At 42.6% G+C, this 18,778-nt stretch overlaps 1 protein-coding gene across 1 annotated transcript in view; it reads left to right on the top strand.

Moving 5' to 3' along the window:
• Window positions 1–15,255, top strand: part of ect2 (epithelial cell transforming 2) — a 77,371-nt gene extending 62,116 nt beyond the window's left edge. Inside the window, exons 19-24 of the mRNA XM_056277541.1 lie at window positions 223–342; window positions 2,887–3,025; window positions 3,776–3,930; window positions 4,764–4,871; window positions 6,368–6,502; window positions 15,166–15,255. Of these exons, the coding sequence (XP_056133516.1) occupies window positions 223–342; window positions 2,887–3,025; window positions 3,776–3,930; window positions 4,764–4,871; window positions 6,368–6,502; window positions 15,166–15,255 (747 nt within the window). The remainder of the gene's footprint in view (window positions 1–222; window positions 343–2,886; window positions 3,026–3,775; window positions 3,931–4,763; window positions 4,872–6,367; window positions 6,503–15,165) is intronic.
• Window positions 15,256–18,778: the final 3,523 nt, after the last annotated feature.

Here is an 18,778-nt window from a genome sequence, read left to right as displayed (position 1 = left end):
CTGTAGCACGTTTCCTCTTTCTCTATTCCTTCTGACCTCTGTATTGTCCTCCTCTTCTCTCCTTTCTGTGCACCTGTCCTGTTTTCTGCCTGTGGTAGCTTATGGATCGTCTTGCTTTATTTTGTTCCATTTCTCTAATCTCTCCTCCTTTTCTTTCTTTTTGTCTCGGACATTTCCATGTTGCTTCACCTTGTGACCTCGTCCCCTTTTTTCCTTTTCCAGGCCAACTTGCTCTCCTCCCATCGTAGTCTGGTCCAGCGGGTGGAGACCATCGCTCTGGGAGACCAGCCATGTGACCGCGGCGAACAAGTCACACTCTTCCTGTTCAATGACTGCCTGGAGGTAGTACTCACAAACATTGTACCAAGTCCATACAAAGATTTGACCCCTAATTGAGCATTTTTGTTGTGGTTGAGTTTCTTAGCACGGGGCCTACCAACCTACCAAGCAAAAGAGCTTTAAAAAGAGGTACCCATTGGTTTTTCATAGGGTTACCCAAGCCCAGGCTCTCACTCACTATATGGCCCTCCACAAAGATTTTTTTTTCTTCTGACTTTACTTGAAAATCTAAGGTGCAAGTTTTGATATTAATGTATTATGAGGCATCATAGTGACTTAGCTAATAGGGCTAGAACCTATTTCTAAATGATAAATTCCTATATTGCCATAGCATCTTTAAGCTTGTCACTTGTTGGCTGTAATTGCTGAGGTGTTCGATACATTCAAGTGTCTAAAATCTCCTCCAAATGAAATGGAGTTGCAAGTGCTGTCATGTGGGCACCCTTCCCACGGCCAAACAAATAAAACATGTTTGAACCTGAGTTTTAGCTATTGTTGTTGATGGTATCCACTAGCCAAAACCTTTGTTCCTTTTTAAATTCACCTCTACCTGAATTATCCGTCCACATTTGGCGGTTGTGGTGAAGAACTGAAACCCAACACGCTGTATCGTTTTCCCCTGGAAAATCCTATCTGACAGTAATGATAATGAGCTGCTGCAGTAGTGTTCATGAATTGGATATCGGTGATACAAAGTGTCAAAACAGACATTAGTTTGCATGTAAATCTTAATGATTTGCAACTTCAAGTTGAGTTAACGCGGCAGTCAGAGGTCACCCATTGACCCGAGGAAAACCTTCAACTCTATCACTTAATGGCTTGTTGGTTACATCTGTAACGACTGAAAATCTCTAAATTGGGTTAGCAAGTTGAGTTATGAGAGTTTCTGCCCCCCACACACACTCACACACACACGTGCACACACACTCACACTTCTCGCTCCCCTCATCTGTCCCTTGCTCATTATGAAAATCTTAACAAACTCGATGTTTTGAAAAGTGCAAATTCCATGGTAAGGAGTAAAGCAGCACTGTTGGGGAGTGGCGAGAGAGAGTGAAAAGGTGAATAATTTATGTATATGCGATCTATCTTTGCTTACACAGGCTGTGTGAGGATGTGTGTCTGTGTATGTGTGTGTTAATTAGCAAAGGGGCAGCATTAGATACAGGGTAGGCAATCAAGAAAGATGTAGTTGCTGGCTTCGCTGATTCAGGAGTGTCAGTGACGCTTCCTAATGAGGTGTGTGTGCGTGTGAGGACCTGTGTGTATGCAGCAAGTTTCCAAACTGAGTAACAAGGGTGTAGTGCCTTCTTATCAAATATGCGGACTTTATTATTTATTTATTTTCAATTTAGAACATGGTCGTTTACCTCGAACTTATCATTTTGAAAATCAAAACGTGATTTTGCCCAGATATTCGTCAGTCTTGGCTATGAAGGCTGTAAATGGCGAGATAGTCCAAGTGCAGTATCTGTGGTATGTGGTTCACCATTGTCTGACAGTAACTCAGCTAGTGCAGTGTTTCCCAACCCAGTCCTCAAGGAACCCCTATCCTGCAACTTTTCTTTGCAATCCTGAATAGGTACCTGTTTGTAGTTATTCAACCAATCATTAATTAATTATGTCAGAAGTTGCACACCTTGCATAATTAAGTGCCATGAGATGATTGGTTGAGTATGTACAAGCAGGGCTACCTATGCAGGGTTACAATGAAAATCTGCAGGATAGGGGTTCCTTGAGGACTGGGTTGGGAAATGCTGAGCTAGTGAAAGAAGAAGTTTGGGTTTATTCTGACAAGAATTTAGTTGTATTACGGTGTGTCAGTGTTCAAGGTGCTATGTTAAAGAACTGGCGAACTTTTGACTTTTGAATACTCAATGTGTCAACCCTACAGAAAGCAAAACAAGCAAACTTGATATGTCATCCTTTCAAATTTTTGTCTACCTTTTCAACAAAAAAAAACTGATAAAGTTACATAAGCTTAGCCAAATTCTTAAGCTAAAACCTCTTGTGTGTGTGTGTGTGTGTGCGCGCGCGCGCGTATGTGTGTGAGAGAGAGAGAATGTTGTGCTGCCACATTTGGGTGATCGAGGCAAAGAATATATTGTATATTTCTGTTTAAAATGGTTTGGAAACTTGCATTCAAGAGGGTGGAGTACGGCGCCACTTTATTTCGTAATTATTATCAAAGCCTTGCATTCATATCATGCACTCGCCTCGCTTCATTTCTCAGACTGCCAGTTTGACAAAGAACCTGAGACATACTAACTTTTCACTCACATAGACACAGCTGCTAATTAACTGGACACTAATGAGTTGGATCGTTTACCTTTATGAAGGCCTCATTGATTTGTCACCAAGGAACCAATGGAAGTTCTGCAAGATGCACCTGCACTGAATTCTGATTTGCATTGCCATTTATACATGCTGGTTTTAACTATTGTTCTCCATTTATGTGCATGTGTGTATCTGTGTTGTTGTCTGTCTGTTTTTGATTTGTCCCTTGTGTTTATGTGCATGCACATATCCATCTGTGTGTGTCCCCAGATTGCCAGGAAGCGTCACAAGGTGATTAGTACGTTTAAGAGTCCTCAGGGGCAGACCAGGCCACCAGCCCAGCTCAAACACATCATGCTGATGCCCTTGTCCCAGATACGGATAGTGCTGGACCTGCAGGATACAGAGGGTACAACAACATGTGCATACACACAAATGTACAAACGGTTCCCTATTGAGCACACACGTTCACCATAAACACGTACCTCCCCCAAATACATACGTGCACACACCTCCCTTCTTCCCATCAGTCTGCACAGATGGTAGAATGATCTTCATAATTTCACAGGTTATGAATGTTCTGAGATTCGACAGTCTCTATTAGTCTGTTTTCACTCCCAGTAGCAGTTTAGCGGGGACAAACAGTGCTCTTTATTTAGACACGCACAAACACAGACACACAGAGTACCAAATACACGGGTAGATATATCACTCATAAAGAGTGACAACGCACACACCACTAAATGTACACACTCAGTGTAATGTGTGTGCGTATGGCATTCAGAGACCGATGCTTTCTTCCGAGCAGACAAAACTGGAATGATTGATGTGTATGGAACTTGAATTTGGATAGAAAACTGAATGTATGCTTTTCCTATTTTTCTTTTCTTTTTTTTGGTCTTTTTTCCCTTTTCGCCTTTGCCCGCTCTTTATCTCCATTGGTTCCCCTCACTTTTCCTTTATCCTCTGTCTTTCTCTGTCATACCCCAATTTCTTCATCTGTCTGTCTCTTAATCTCTTGCTGACTGGGGTTTGGTCTCTCTCTCTCTCTCTCTCTCTCTCTCTCTCTCTCTCTCTCTCTCTCTCTCTCTCTCTCTCTCTCGCTCTTTTTCCTTGTATTTGACTTGACTCTTACTCGCTCCCTCCCTCTCCCCACCAGAGTGTGTAAATGCATTTGCCTTAGTGGTACATCCTCCCACGGAGCAGGAGAATCTGTTATTCAGCTTCAAGCTGGCCGGAGAGGAAACAGTTAAAACCACCTGGCTGCGGACGCTTTGCCGCCACGTGGCCAACACCATCTGCAGGGCTGATGCGGTGAGAATCAACACACACACATATATATATACACACACACACACACAGCTTTATTTTCTCCTTTAAAAAGAATAAGAAATACAAGATATTTGTTGTGCCGTTGGTGTCCTTGTCACCCTCTGGTGACGTGAACCACCAGATAGGCGTTGAATCCTGATTACTGAGCTAGAGGGAGCCTTCACTCTCACATCCCACCTGATATTTTTAAATCTGTAAGAGTGGATGGACTGCATAAACGGATCTACATTTAAAACCAGAAACTCCCCTAAATCCATCGAAAGCCAGTTCTGAAATGAGTGGATGCTTGAGGTGTAGCGTATCGAGGGTTGGTGTGTTTGGACAGAGGAGGGTGAAGGATTTATGGGTTGCCTAGTTGTAATGGGTAAGCTAAGCTTAGCAGTAATTAAGCACCGAAAAAGACATGTATTTCTCTCGATAATTAAAGAGCAGTGTGATCAACTGCAATACAGATCTTGTGGTTTGAGGCGACCAGCTGTACTTGGTGTTAAAAGCAGTAGGGGGCGATGTTGACCTCCAGTCTGCCTCCCGGCTCACAGCTGCATTCTTAATACTGTTTTCACTGGGTCAATGCTGCTCTGTGAATACCAACTACTGAGAGCCCTGCCTGTTAAAAGCTGACCGCACTGTGTGAAGGAAAAGTCTGAATTAAAGACAGTATGTGTGCTACACACATGCATGTGCACTGATACAACCCCTACCAGTTACTTTTAATATGACAGCAGAGCACAATGGATCTATCCGCACAATTTCTGTGATCACATAATTTCATATGGACGGTTTTGATGCCATGGTATTTGTCTATTCTTTTGAAGGAGGACCTAATTCAGTGTAGAAACCCTGATTCACTCCAGGTCACCACCAAGGATATGGATAGCACCCTGAGCAAAGCCTCCCGTGCCATCAAAAAGACCTCCAAAAAGGTACCGGCAGGGCACATCAAAATCTTACAAATAAACTTGCTTTAATAAGCTTGCTTTAAAGGCTACTGATGAACAGACAGTGTTTCTGTTACTTCTTTACATCTGCTAACATTACAACCTGTATTTTTTGATACTTAAAGCTGTATTAAGCAACATTTTCTATATTAGCAGTGACTCAAGTGACTCCTTGTAACGTGAAAGGATTACTTGTATTGCCGATCATATTTAGAATCAACTCCGCAGTCAACAACTTCCCTTAACCAGAGAAAGGCTTTGCCTTCACCTGAAGCTGATTGTTGAAATTATTCAGCCTGAAAATGGCAGCTCTCCTCCCAGCTAAAAAAACATAAAAATGGATAAACAACTTGCATAGCTCACAAGTTGAAAATGCAGTCTCCAGTGAAGCTCGGAGAGGAGTGGGAGCTTTCCCAGCTTGTGAGTTGCATGAATGGTTTATCCATGGATTTTATTTCATGTTTTTAGGCTTCCATATTCAGACCAGATAATGTCAACAATGAGCCAAGAGTGAAGGTAAAGCTTGTTTCTGGTTAAGGTAAACTGTAGACGGTGTTGCTGATTCTCAATGATGTTGGCAGGACTAGAGATCTTTTCACATTACAGGAAGTCATTTGATTCACTGTTAATGTTGTAAATATTACTTCATGCTGCTTTGAGTTATAGGCTGCCATATTTGTCTGGGAAAAAAACAGACATGACGTGAAAAAATGTTTGTAGCAGATGTATGTAGAACCCAGCATGGCTAGTTTGAGAGATAACGCCCCCATGCGTATCACACACAGTTTCAATTAGCAACAGTAAACAGATGCAAATGCTCGGACGGGTCAACGCGCCAGCTGTTGCATTTAAACCACTAGAATTTCATCCAGAGCCAAAATGAATCTTAGATGTCGAAGATTTCAATCATAGATTGAACAAGTTATTTCCTTCTCTTGCCCTTAACTATGAGCCCCAGCTCATACAAAACTTAAAAGATTTCTGGTGATGGGCTGTGTTCATGTTTGTATAGTTTGTCACTGATAATATTTCCAAGCACACTAATAATATGATCATAAATCCTATAAAGCCTGACTCTAGAAACTGTCATGTAAATGCCTTTATCTGATTATCTTAATTGTGGTTGGGTCAAGATGGGTGTAAACATAACACATTCAAGTTCCAGGATTTTTGTGTAACCTTTTGACATATTGTTGGGTTTGAATATATTAGTCAGATTTCTTTTTGACTTTTTTGAAACTGGGAGTGAAAGATCACCATACTCAGTGAACCAGATGTTGTTTTTATGATCCTCTATAGAGACCTTAAACGTCAGACTTTAGACCAATTGCTAAAAGAATCCATGTATACCAGGATGCTCCAGTAATCGCTGTAGTCCACATCATGTAAACACTTCCGTCATGTAAACTTGTGTACTCACTACAGTGTTGGTTTAACTGCCCTCGTGTTAACTTGTTACATGTGGTTATGTGTGCTCCTAGGTGACAAGGGCATTTTCCTTTACCAAGACTCCCAAGCGTGTGATCCAGAGAGCCTTCATGGCCAGCAGCACACCAGATGACAAGAGCCCGAGGCTGAGTTCTGAAAACCGAATCGGCAGTAGTTCCACGTTGGCTGTAAGTCTACCCATTGGTTTCTGTCATAATAAATCATATCTCTGGCACGCTGAGGGAAACATGAGCTGAGTAGGCAGCAAAGTCGTTCTAGTTTAAAGCAACTCTGCTTTTTATGCATTCCTCTAGCACCCTGTCTCGCCTGGCCCAAACATGCAGGATGTTTGTTGAGGTTTTATGATTATTAGGAACCGAAATTCCTGATTAGTTTTCTCTGCAGTTTTTCGTGTTTCAACTGAAACATTCTGGCTAAGTAAGTTTTTGTTTTATAATTTTGGTTGCTGAGTTGATCAGTTTTGGTGCTTGAAGCAGGCATTCACACATTAAGTTTAGAGTCAAAAGTTTTTTGAAAAACAAAAATATCATCCTAGTGAAGCAATGAAAGCATGTTGATAAGCTAGAATGTACATTGCAACTTTGGTTCAGTCAGACAAGTTGCTTTGGCAGTACCAGTGTGTACTGAAGAAAAGTGAGATGTTGATATGGGAGAGATGTCCTTATGTCACTCACTCCAGTTGCCTGAAGAAAAAAAAAACCCAGGTGCTCTGATGCCAGGTTGCGCATCCACTTAATGACAATTTATCAATTTATATATCAGATTGTACTATTATGGATCTCTTGTCCACAAATAATATTATGTTATGTCTTGTCTTCATGCAAACAGATGTTGATTCTATGTAAATACAGAAATCAAGGCAGACATTTGAGCTGCAAATACTACTGTCTATCCCGTGTTTTCTGGTTATAGTATATGCCCCTGTTTAAATACAGACAAGGGTTTACTTAGAAAGGAGTAGCACGCTGGTTAGAGGTCTACCCATTACCCTCTCTTTCTGCTTCTATCCACCTTTCCTATCTGTCCCCAGTCCCCCCCTTTTTTTTTTTTTTTTTTTTACCATTGGACACAATATCAGCAGCATAAGGAGCAGATTTACACTGGGTGGCTGCTGGCTTTCTCTGTTTCCCACCATCTGTCTGTTATTTTCTTCAGATTCAATCCATCTCTTTTATCCCTCTAACACAGCCTTAGATTCTCCCATCAAACGACGAAGGAAAGATTTTCCATTTTGTTTCAGCTTTACTCGAATAAAAACTGGAAGCTTGGGTGCTGGTGCTAATGATGCAGGGATATTAAAACTTTCTGTTCTGAGGAACTTATATTTTATGTAATTATTTGCCAGGCCTTTGAACATTGGTGCCATGTTAGATTTTGTTCTACCTGTTCAAATGTGAAAGCCTGACAATGTAGGTCATTTATTTTTTTTAGTTCCAACTTTATTTTACTTCAAACCTAACCCTCTTCTTGGATGCTTTGTTGTTCGGATCAACTTGTCATCTCAAGATTACTAGTTTGATCCTCAGTAACTGCCTGTTATTGTCAATCCACCCCTTAATAAGAGTCTACATGTTTGTGTCCACATCTTATTTATGTCCACTCAGAGATTGTTGTTTTCATGAAATAACGCTCTGAACGAAGAGCAACAGATTAGACTGAATATACTAAATGTTGCAGATGGTCTTTTAGGGCTCTCTTTTAAAGAAAGACAATTTTTAGGTCTTTTTTTTTTTAACAGCGCAGGTCATGAAACTATTTACATTGAACAGGTACTAGGTGTAATGTGAAAACGTAGACAGCATTGAGAGGGAAAATGACTAAATGAAAGGCACTACAAAATTGGCAACTTGCAGTTTGTACGTTTCCGTGTAGCTTGTCTTTGGATTCAATATCGGTGCATGATCAGTCAAAACTGGTAGCACAAGAAGTATTACACACGTTCAGAGTTTCTGGACTTGTTGCCGTTTTTCAAATAGGATGACGTTTAGCTTATATATATCCGAAAGACAAATATTGAAAGTTTGTGTAATGTGACAGGTGCCAAGGAAAACTATACATTTTATATTTCTAAAGGCATCCATTAGCTCTTTAATTTAGGAGCTTAAAGTACTCTCTAGTGTACCGTGAAAATGTGTGATTCATTTCAAAGGTTCCCCTGAACCGAATACCATAATCATAGTGAAGATAGCATGACATTCAATAATCACCTTGTATTCAAGTTTAACAGCTAATTACTTTGTGTCCCTGGGTCTGATGTTTCCAAATACATGGTTTTTGCACAATGGGATTTGTGAAGATATCCCATACAGTGTTTGGTGCAGGTTATAACCCCACATTATAATGATAAGGAAGCAAACTAGAGATAAAAAAAAAGTCCTCAAATGTGACAGTAATTAGCTGTCATTATCGCTCAATTACATCTATTTTGTGTACCACTCTGTTGTTTCTGTGTAATGGATGGCCTATGTTTTAAACAGGTATCTTCTCTTGAATTTTTCTGATGTAGTTATTCACAACAGTATCGTTTAATTGTTTGAAACAAGGTTAAGAAAGCAGCCTATTTACATTTGAAATTTTTGACTTTGTTCTAAAATTAATTTAATAAGAAGATGGAAAATGACTTTTTGTGCTTGGCCAGAAACCAAGCTGGAAGATCAACTTGTGAGGATGCATAAAGTGTTTTACTGGTTTGCCCATTCTGAAACCGCTTTGTGGCTAAACCAGCAGAGGTTTAATCACAAAAATTGTCAATTAATTGTCCCGCACTAAATACATACACTTTATGGACAAAAGTATTGGGACACCTGGCCATTACACCTACAGGAGATTTTATGACATCCCATTCTAAATCCATAGGCATTAATATGGAGTTGGTCCCCCGTTGCAGCTATAACAACTTCCGCTCTTCTGGGAAGGCTTTCCACATGATTTTGGAATGTGTCTGTGGGAACTTTTGCCCATTCATCCAGAAGAACATCTGTGAGGTCAGGTACTGATGTTGGACGAGAAGACCTGGCTCGCAATCTCCGTTCTAGTTCATCCCAAAGGTGTTCGCTGGGGTTCAGGTCATGGCTCTATGCGGGCCTGTCAAGTTCTTCCACACCAATCTCACCCAACCATGTCTTAATGGACCTTGCTTTGTGCACTGGGGCACAGTCATGCTGGAACAGAAAAGAGTCCTCCCCAAACGGTTCCCACAAAGTTGGAAGCATAGAATTGTCCAAAATGTCTTGGTATGCTGAAGCATTAAGATTTCTCTTCACTGGAACTAAGGGGCCTAGCCTAACCCCTGAAAAACAACCCCACACCATTATCCCTCCTCCACCAAACTTTACATTTGGCACAATGCAGTCAGGTAGGCAATGTTCTCCTGGCATCCACCAAACCCAGACTCATCCACCAGATTGCCAGACAGAGAAGTGGGATTCGTCACACCGCAGAACACGTTTCCACTGCTCCAGAGTCCAGTGGCAGCGTGCTTTACACCACTCCATCTGACGCTTGGCATTGTGCTTGGTGAAGTAAGGCTTGCATGCAGCTGCTCAGCCATGGAAACCCATTCCATGAAGCTCCCGGCACACAGTTTTTGTGCTGATGTTAATGCCAGAGGAAGTTTGGAACTCTGCAGTTATTGAGTCAACAGAGCGTTGGCGACTTTTACGCACTATGCGCCTCAGCACTCGATGACCCCACTGTGTGACTTTACATGGTCTGCCATTTTGTGGCTGAGTTGCTGTTGTTCCTAAACGCTACCACTTTTCAATAGTAACACTTACAGTTGAGCATGGAATATCTAGAAGGGAAGAAATTTCACAAACTGACTTATTGCAAAGATGGCATCCTATGACAATACCACGCTTGAATTCACTGAGCTCTTCCGAACGACCCATTCTTTCACAAATGTTTGTAAATGCAGACTGCGTGGCTAGCTGCTTGATTTTATACACCTGTGGCAATGGGTCTGAATGAAACACCTGAATTCAATGATTAAGAGGTGTGTCCCAATACTTTTGTTCATATAGTGTATTTCAAATGTATTTTAATGAGCTTTAATTGAAACCAGAGGGCTTTTGTTGATATATGAATCATTTAGCTGACAGAGCATCTTTTTCTACTATTTTTCATTAGTTCTGCAAGTTAACGTCTCCTTTAATGCTATTCACACTAGCCAGATAGTAACACTGCTGACCAACTATCAGAAATTATTATATATTTTTAAACTGATGTTGGTGGGCTCTAGAAAAGTGTTTTAGCTTGCGCTTTGTATCTATGTACCCTTTAAGTCTTTTTTTGCTATCTGCTATTCCTTTAGATGCATTTACTATTCTCCTTTTTCTCTCTTTTTTATGTTCTGATACTTTCCCATGTTTTACCTGTTATATCTGTCCTCATTTATCTTCATATATCTGTAATCTCCCAAGTTGTCGCCAAATGATTGACGATTGTCTTTTGCTTCTTGACATGTCTATTCCCTTTGTGTGTCTGTCTCCCTCTCCGTTGTGTGATCCAGATGTCCCGCTCTGCGTCCACCTTAAGTTTGAGTGAGTCCACTAAGGGCAGTGTGGTAGTGCAGCGGTCTAACTCTCTGGACCATCCTCCTGTCAGAGCCAGGGTCCCTGTCTGTATACGCACCCCTTGCAGTCCTGTCCAAAACCCCATCTCTATCCCCATCTCTGACCCTGCCTCTGTCAGTCAAAGGGCTGGTCCCACTTCTTGCTCCAGCACTCTGGATCCCAAGTCCATCCCCCAGTCCTACCCAGCACAACCTTCCTGCTTCCCTTCGAGCTCATCTTCCAGCTTCTCAGTCCCTCCAAGTTCCACCTCCCCTCCAGCTGCCCATAACTCTACCTGCCTCACTTCCACCAACCACTACCTAAAACCTGCCAATTCTGGCCTACAACCCTCCAGAAATCTACTTTCTGTGGGATTTCACCCTAGGACACTAGCTCCTGGGAAGGTGAATCCCAAAGGCAAACCTCTTACTGGGATAAGCAAGGCCCCCCAAGTACTCTTGGACCCTTGCAAGTCACGCCTGAACAGTTCCCGCAGAGAGACTTTGCTCTAAACCAGCAGCCAAGCTCAACCCATGCAAGCAGTCTTATGTGAGCATCACGTTATCACAGCCTACTCACAGTTTGGGGTGCACCAGTACCGTTTTTCATTATCCTTACCAATTCTGGCTACATTTCAGCTATTAGCAGATGCTGAGTAGTGATTGTACAATATGCTCTTGACTATTGACTCTTAGTAAACAGTTCTGTTAAAGCCAAAAGATCGCCGAGATGTGGTCAATTTTCTCCATTATTTGAGAAAATAGAAAGTTGATTTGTTTTCTGACATGTAGCTCTTGGTAATGGATTTTGATACGGGAGCCTTGATACTAATACTTAAAGACAATTTTAGTATGATATCACACCACATATTGCATATCTTCACTGGTCTATCCCTAGTCCCAGATCAACTGTCTTGTCCCCAGAGCCGTAGATGGATCAAATTATTATTACAAGGGCTCTTTAAAAAAATATATTAAAAAAAAAAAGCTACAAAAAAAATCCCCTTCTGCCTTTTGACCAAGGCTTATTGAAAACAGGGTAAATCACCCTAAAGCAATATACTTAAAGTTATACTCCAAGCTCAACTCTTTAGGATTTGAAATGGTTTCTTAACTATAAATATTACAATCAGTTGAGTAAGTGCACATTGCAGGGAGTTCAGGGTTGATCTGGGACAACGGCACTTCAGAGTTACTGGGAATACTAAGTGGTGGAGGAAGTAGGTTGGTATGACCTAATACTTGGCCCTACTCAAGAGGGTGTAGTGGAGTTGTGCCAGTAGACCTGGAAACTGTCTGGACCTGAGAGGAATAGCTCCACCTTCCAGCCTGGTTTCTCCCTTGGTCAGGAGAAATTGTTCAGAGCATGCCTTAACCTTTGTTGCTCACTTGTTATCAAATTGCTCTGCTTGGGTATTTCTTGCACCTAAAAAAATAGCTTGTTTGGTATTGTTGCAATTTAGAAATAATCTTGCAACGCTCGTTTGTTTTACTGAGAAATGCGAGCAATATTGCATGCCACTGAAGTACTAAGAGGGCAGATGTTGACTTTTTACCGCAACGTGACATATGCCAGGTGGAGGAAAATATAAAAACTAAAATTCAAAAGGTTAAGGTATGCCTTGAACAACTGACATACTGCTCTCAAAGTATTTTGCTAGTGTTGCCGGAACAAACCAAACAGAAAATTAATCTAATCCCAGATGAGTTTTCACCTGGGCTTTGGTGTGTGGTGAAGTAGTGGTGCTCTGCTGTTATCGGTCCTGTGCTGCAGTTGTTTGGATATGAAGCTCCATTTCTGCCTCAGCCATTTCACCAATAGTGTGAGTTTTACCACCCCTGTCTCAACAAATTCATGGGATTTCATGTCGGCTACTCTGTTTTTGGATAGTTTGGCATCTCATTTATCACATGAACGTCACACAGCTATCGTTTTCAGCGGATGGCCAGCCTGCACATGCAAGATACGTCCACGTGGTGATACTGGCGTGTGCTTGTGGATTTCGGGGGTTTTCATTATGTTAAATCACACCTGTCATGCGGTAGATTACACAAAAGCATGATTGCCTATATTGCTTTCTTCTAGATACGACTTTAAATCCTTAAAGACGGTACTTTAAAGATTTTTTCCAAGATATTTTTGTTACTAATCTTACTGTTACAGTAGAGTACATGTTAAAAGAGAAATCTGCTAAAGAATGGCAACAGATGGGTTATACTTCAGAACTTATCAAACACTACATTTTGTGCCTCCATTTTTTGGGGGAGGGATTTCATTTCTGAAATTTCAAAGTGCAACTTGCTTGCTTGCTGGTTGTCCATCGTGCCCGATGATGACCATCTTCTTCTATTTGTGGGTCCTTTGAGGACTCAGATAGCAGAAGATACCTGCGCAGAGATGGTTTTTAAAGTGGCATGGGGGGTGCGCTTCTCCCAACGCCACATGACTTGATTGTAGAGGAGATGGTTCCGATGGCAAGGGGGGTCCCTAGACGACCGGCACCTCCACACAACTGCAGGGGGGCTGCCGGAAATCCAGTTTTTTGGAAACCGCCTCGAAGCGTGCCGCCACAGCTTGCTTTTCTGTTGGGGTGAGCTCCCTTAGCCTTATGTCTTCCCAGACTCACCCACAAGGCAGCGGGGCAGTGGTTGATAGGTGCCAGGGCGTGTCCACCAGGGTGGGCCTGCACACCGTATCTCTGGGGCCCACTGCTGCTCCGAGATCCCCTGCCAAGTTAGCCTGGGGCCGCAAGACCCCAGTTACCACGTGTGGCCACGGGGTGAAGGAGAGGCTATGTACTGGCAAGGGAAGGCTTACACGCTAGCATGCTTCCCTATTCACCACAGAGGCTAGCCAGTGGCAGCAAGCTAAGGGCAGGAAGGACACAAGCGGGTTGGAAGAACACGTGCACCTTCCCTCCAACTACACACTGCTGCACTAGACGCATCACAACACTCTGTGTGTATGTACACACACACACACACAAAGTGCAACTACATCTACTGTAGCCCCTTTTCTCATCTGGTGCATGCTACGCTGAACTTAACGAGCAAAACGACCTACAGCACGTTGTTTTGATATATGCTGATAAGTAATGAGGATTCACACAGAAGCTGCAGAAGCTTCCAGAGTCATTTGTAGCCCTCCAAATTCTTCAGCTGCCATTCAGCCACGGCTGCAAGCCTCCCATAGGGCGCTGACGCCAGTGAGGGTCCGTACAGTCTGCGGCGCTGGCAAGAGGCCGCTGTGACAACTGTTGCGATCATCTCCTCTTAATTCGTTCCAATAAAACCAACATCTGGGTTGTGCATTGGTTTTTAGTGTTGAGAGAATTCCCTCGCAGGACACCGGCCGGCCGGCCCGCAATAAATCACCGCAAACGAGAGAACATCGGACCGCGGGCGTCTCTCTCTCGTGTCTGTTTGAGTGCGTGCGGTTGCTGTAAATCGGAAACGGAGGCGAGCAAACGTCACATGCAAACAACAACTGTTTGGTTAGCAGGCAGGCTTTGTTGTGGCAGGTGTGTAACGAGGGTCGGGTGTGTTTGCATTTCAGCCAACGTTGCCCTTGAACCCGCCTCCCCCTTCCCGTTTGAGCGAAGCCTGCTTCATCTCCTCCTTCAGTTGCTCCGCACTATCGGCTGTAATGTACATATTCAAAGCCTCAGCTCAACTCGGTAGTTGTCATCCGCTAAAACAAGAGGAGGCGAGGAGGCAGGAGAGGCCCGCTTCAGCTGAAGGACGGCAAAAAAATGTACCCGTATGTAAAGGCCGGGTAGACAAGCTGCTGAAGGTTAATTGTTATAGCAAATTATACCCGAGTCTGGCGTTGAAATAAAGGCATGGGCGCACTGGACTGTGTGGGTGTGTGTTTAGCAATTAAAATGTGGGGAGCACACAAAACCTTTTTTCCTTTACACACACACACACACACACACACACACACACACTTTATCTGCTAGAGAGCCCACGTGACGATCCCTGTTGTGCAGGCTTTTAAAGTTCACCTTTAAAGAGGTCTTTACAATGCTGGCACAGGGCTTTGTTGAATGGCTGAGTAAACAACCACACACTGGATCTTCTTGTTTTTCACAGTAACACCTCGTCCTCACTTATTCTGGTGTGGGTCATAGATGGTCCGTCACACAATTATTTAGAAGGGGGTTTTTTGTGGTGTTTTCTTTTTTCTTCGTCCATTTATTATCCTTGCCATAATCCTTGCCTTTGGTCTCTCCTTCCATCCTTTGTCTCATTTGTTTTGTTTCCTTCTCTTTCCAGGCCCACCATTCACCCTCTATGGTGAATCTGCATTCCATGTTTGAGCGGAAGTACCACACGTTCAGCAGATCCACAACCCATCTGTTCTGACCCGGCCCTCTTCCCCACTGTTGACTGGAGCCAGGTCCACGGCACCACGGCTCAACCCATGTGCACACATGCCATTTTTGCATGGACTGCATTAGCCTGCAGGATGTGATGGCACCTGCATGAAATTAAAATAACGACGCTAATCACATCAGTGTAATCATTTTAGCCACATGCACATGATATGCCAAACAGTTATTTGGTCATATTAGAGTCATACATTGAGGCCAGCCACGTGTGTAAAGCTGATATTTAGCCAGATCAGAACCTACTTCCTTGAGTGGAAGTGTTTCCCGTTAAAAACTGAAGCTGTGTAGTATCGGCCCTACAGGATAATCATGCGTCAAGTCAAACTCCAGCACATGACCTATCCAGCCGTCCCTGCTGCTTGCTGGTTTGAAATAGATGGTGCCGTCCTCTCTGACTTCACCAGGCGATCTGGAGCATGTCCCAGCCATGCACGCTGCTTGAACTGACGCCACTGTCTGCATCCGTAGCTGGCAAGTCCTCTGCAATGGTACTGCAAAATGTTGGGGTGCTGTTTGACAAAACGAAGGGGTCAGGCCTCATCTACACTAAATGAAGGATGCTCTATTTGTACATTTGTTAAAGGAATATCTTGGTTTGTATTTTTTTTAGTTTGAAGGGGGGTTTCTTACCTAACTTTTAGAATGTGGATGTTTAAACTGACTGTAGTATAACAAGTGAGACGTATGTATACACTGACATTTTGAGTAGTTTTACTGTAACGGAATAAGACCTAATATCAGCTAATATAAATTTTAATTAATCGATGAAAGTGTTTTCTTTGTTCAGGTAAACTGCAAGCTTTCAGCTTTTATAAAGCTTCTTCAGTGTTGAAACTGGATTTTATTCATAGAGCTCCTTCAGTGTTTCAGCTGGACCTCCCTCCCCTTTAGGAAATCAGAATCAGAAGAATGCAGACAGGCGTAACCTTTCCCCTTCCCCCATGTCTGTCCATGTCGTTTTATAAAAAGATCTTTTCATGTCTTTGTGTTGTGTTTGTGTTTCTTTTATTGTCCTGACCAAAAAGGGATGCTGCAGCAAACTTTTTTCCTTTTTTTGTGTGTGAAATAAACTATGTAATCTGTTTTACTTTTTATTCTTGCTGTTTCTATTTATGTCTGTTTTCACTTTGTGGTATGTTTTTACTTTGTCCTTGGGGTAGAACGTCCTCCTGTTTCGTATCCCTGTCAAGTGCACTTAAACATTTACAGAGAATCAAGCTTGTTTCCCCACCTGTACTCTGCCAAGAGTCTGCCGGCACGACAAAAACAAAAAAGGCAAATGAGCATTTTCATTCTATTACAACTGGGATTGAGTGTAATTGTCACTTTAATATAAATGAAAATTTTTTTCATTTTAATAAAATTCTTATGAAATTCATTCATTTTCTCTTAATTTCAATTTTTATTTTTGTAAGTGGAAAAAACTAGATTGTTTTTATTTTTTTTTATTTATCTGCTAGCAAGGAATTTACACAACCCCTACATCTTGTCTGTGAATGTTCTCATTCATCCAGGTCATGGTTATCCAAAGGAACTGAATCAAGTGCCACTGGACTTGGTATAGATCCGTGAAGACGTTTCGCCTCTCATCCAAGAGGCTTCCTCAGCTCGTGCCTTTCTGACGAGACCAAGCTAGTCTGACTGGCTGGTGATGACTAGCTTGGTCTAGTCTGACTGGCTGGTGATGACTAGCTTGGTCCAGTCTGACTGGCTGGTGATGACTAGCTTGGTCTAGTCAGAAAGGCACGAGCTGATGAAGCTTCTTGGATGAGAGGCGAAACGTCTTCACGGATCTATACCAAGTCCAGTGGCACTTGATTCAACTCCTTTGCATAACCCCTACATCTAGATTTCCACGTTTTGTCAAAACGGAAACTTTGAATTTCCAAGTGAATCAAACCAGCCAAACGCTTCCAGTGTTCAATGAAGTAAATCAGTTTCCAGAGAATGCGGAAATTGTTTTCGGGCATCAAGAAAGAATCTATCGAAACTCGCTTGGTTCGCCTGAAGGGGGGCGTGTTGCTGTAACGCCACTAGGCGGGCGGCCAATATTTTTTTCCTTGGATGGAAAATGAAATAGAGAAGCTCAACAGTTCAGATAATCAAGAGCTTTCAAGGCTTTGGGGTTTGTAGAGTGCTGAGTAGATGGTATACATGTATTGTTGCACTTCGTTTATAAAATTTTTGAATAAAGGTTTTCTGTTAGAAATTTTACTTTTGTGAATGGGAAATTTTGCTAAAATAATGAAACGATTTCTAAAATATTGCAGCGAATTGGGGGGGGGGGAGTCCGAGAGCCGTCCCAGGGGGAGTCCGAGAACCCGTATCTCTCACTTCTCAAGCGACAACGTTAACCGTTCGACTAAAGTGTCCGACTAATTGGTCAAGGACCAACGCGTCTAGTTATCCGGTGATAACAAGACACGTTGGCCGCTGGCTGACGAGTCTGACCCTTTAGTCGAGCAGTTAGCGATGTCTCCTGCGGTGCGGGCGATACGGGTTCGCGTCTCGGCCGCGGCAGTTCCTGTGGTTGCCCCCTCAGTTCGCTACATTGGTGTCAAAAGTGGGATGGTGAGACCGTAAGGCCATCGGAAGCGTATGCGCCCAGAGGCGTGAAGGATCTGATGCTCCCCGAAGGAAGGGAGTATTGTAACGTGCATGGATAAGTAGACATGTTGGCCGCCGGTTAACGAGTCTGACCCTTTAGTCGAGCGGATAGCGACGTCTCCTGCGGTGCGGGCGGTACGGGTTCGCGTCTCGGCCGCGGCAGTTCCTGTGATTGCCCCCCGAATTTACTACGTTATGTTTTTGTTCTGAACTGCATACATCATAGAAACCAAACAGCACATCCTCGTAGAGTAATGAATACTGGACAGAATGTTTTTACGAATATATTGACCAAAATCTTTCCAAAAAAAAAAATCACAGGATAAGGACACTTCCAAAACAAGTGTATGGTCGTTCCACTAACAAGTCCACAGAAAGTGCAACTAACGTCAATGTAATGTTTCTTTTTTGAAAATAATGTTTTGTTGAATAGCATCGATAGAGAAGTTTGAAACAGACACCTCAAGGTTTGTTTGCGGTCAAGTAACTCAAAGACAAGATCCAAACTTTTCCCCAGCGGATATTGGGAACAATCTTCTCCAGCAATAAATAACACATGGAACAGTGACAATGTCTTTCTGAGAGAGGGATCTGGTCCTTCTGTTCCGGGTTGAGGGGCTGGATAAAAATGTTTTCCCCCTACAATAGTGCCATTCACGGTGTCATTTAGAGTTAACTGACAAGGGGAAATATGTGGTTCAGTGTTACCCTTAAACAACACAATCACACTTTTAGGAATCGCATCCATTACAATAGCAAATTTCTTTGGGGTGACAGCTGACAGGTGTATTATAAAATTTTTTTACAGGACAATCAACAGTTAACATTTATTTGAGAACAAAAAAAAGGGGGGGGGCAGTGGAAATAGTTCAGGGAAAAGTTTTCCCAAA

This window comes from Lampris incognitus, chromosome 3 (assembly GCF_029633865.1).
Source record: "Lampris incognitus isolate fLamInc1 chromosome 3, fLamInc1.hap2, whole genome shotgun sequence".
Taxonomy (NCBI): Eukaryota; Metazoa; Chordata; class Actinopteri; order Lampriformes; family Lampridae; genus Lampris; species Lampris incognitus.
The sequence above is the reverse complement of the archived record's forward strand: the minus strand, read 5'-3'. Positions and strand labels throughout refer to the sequence as shown.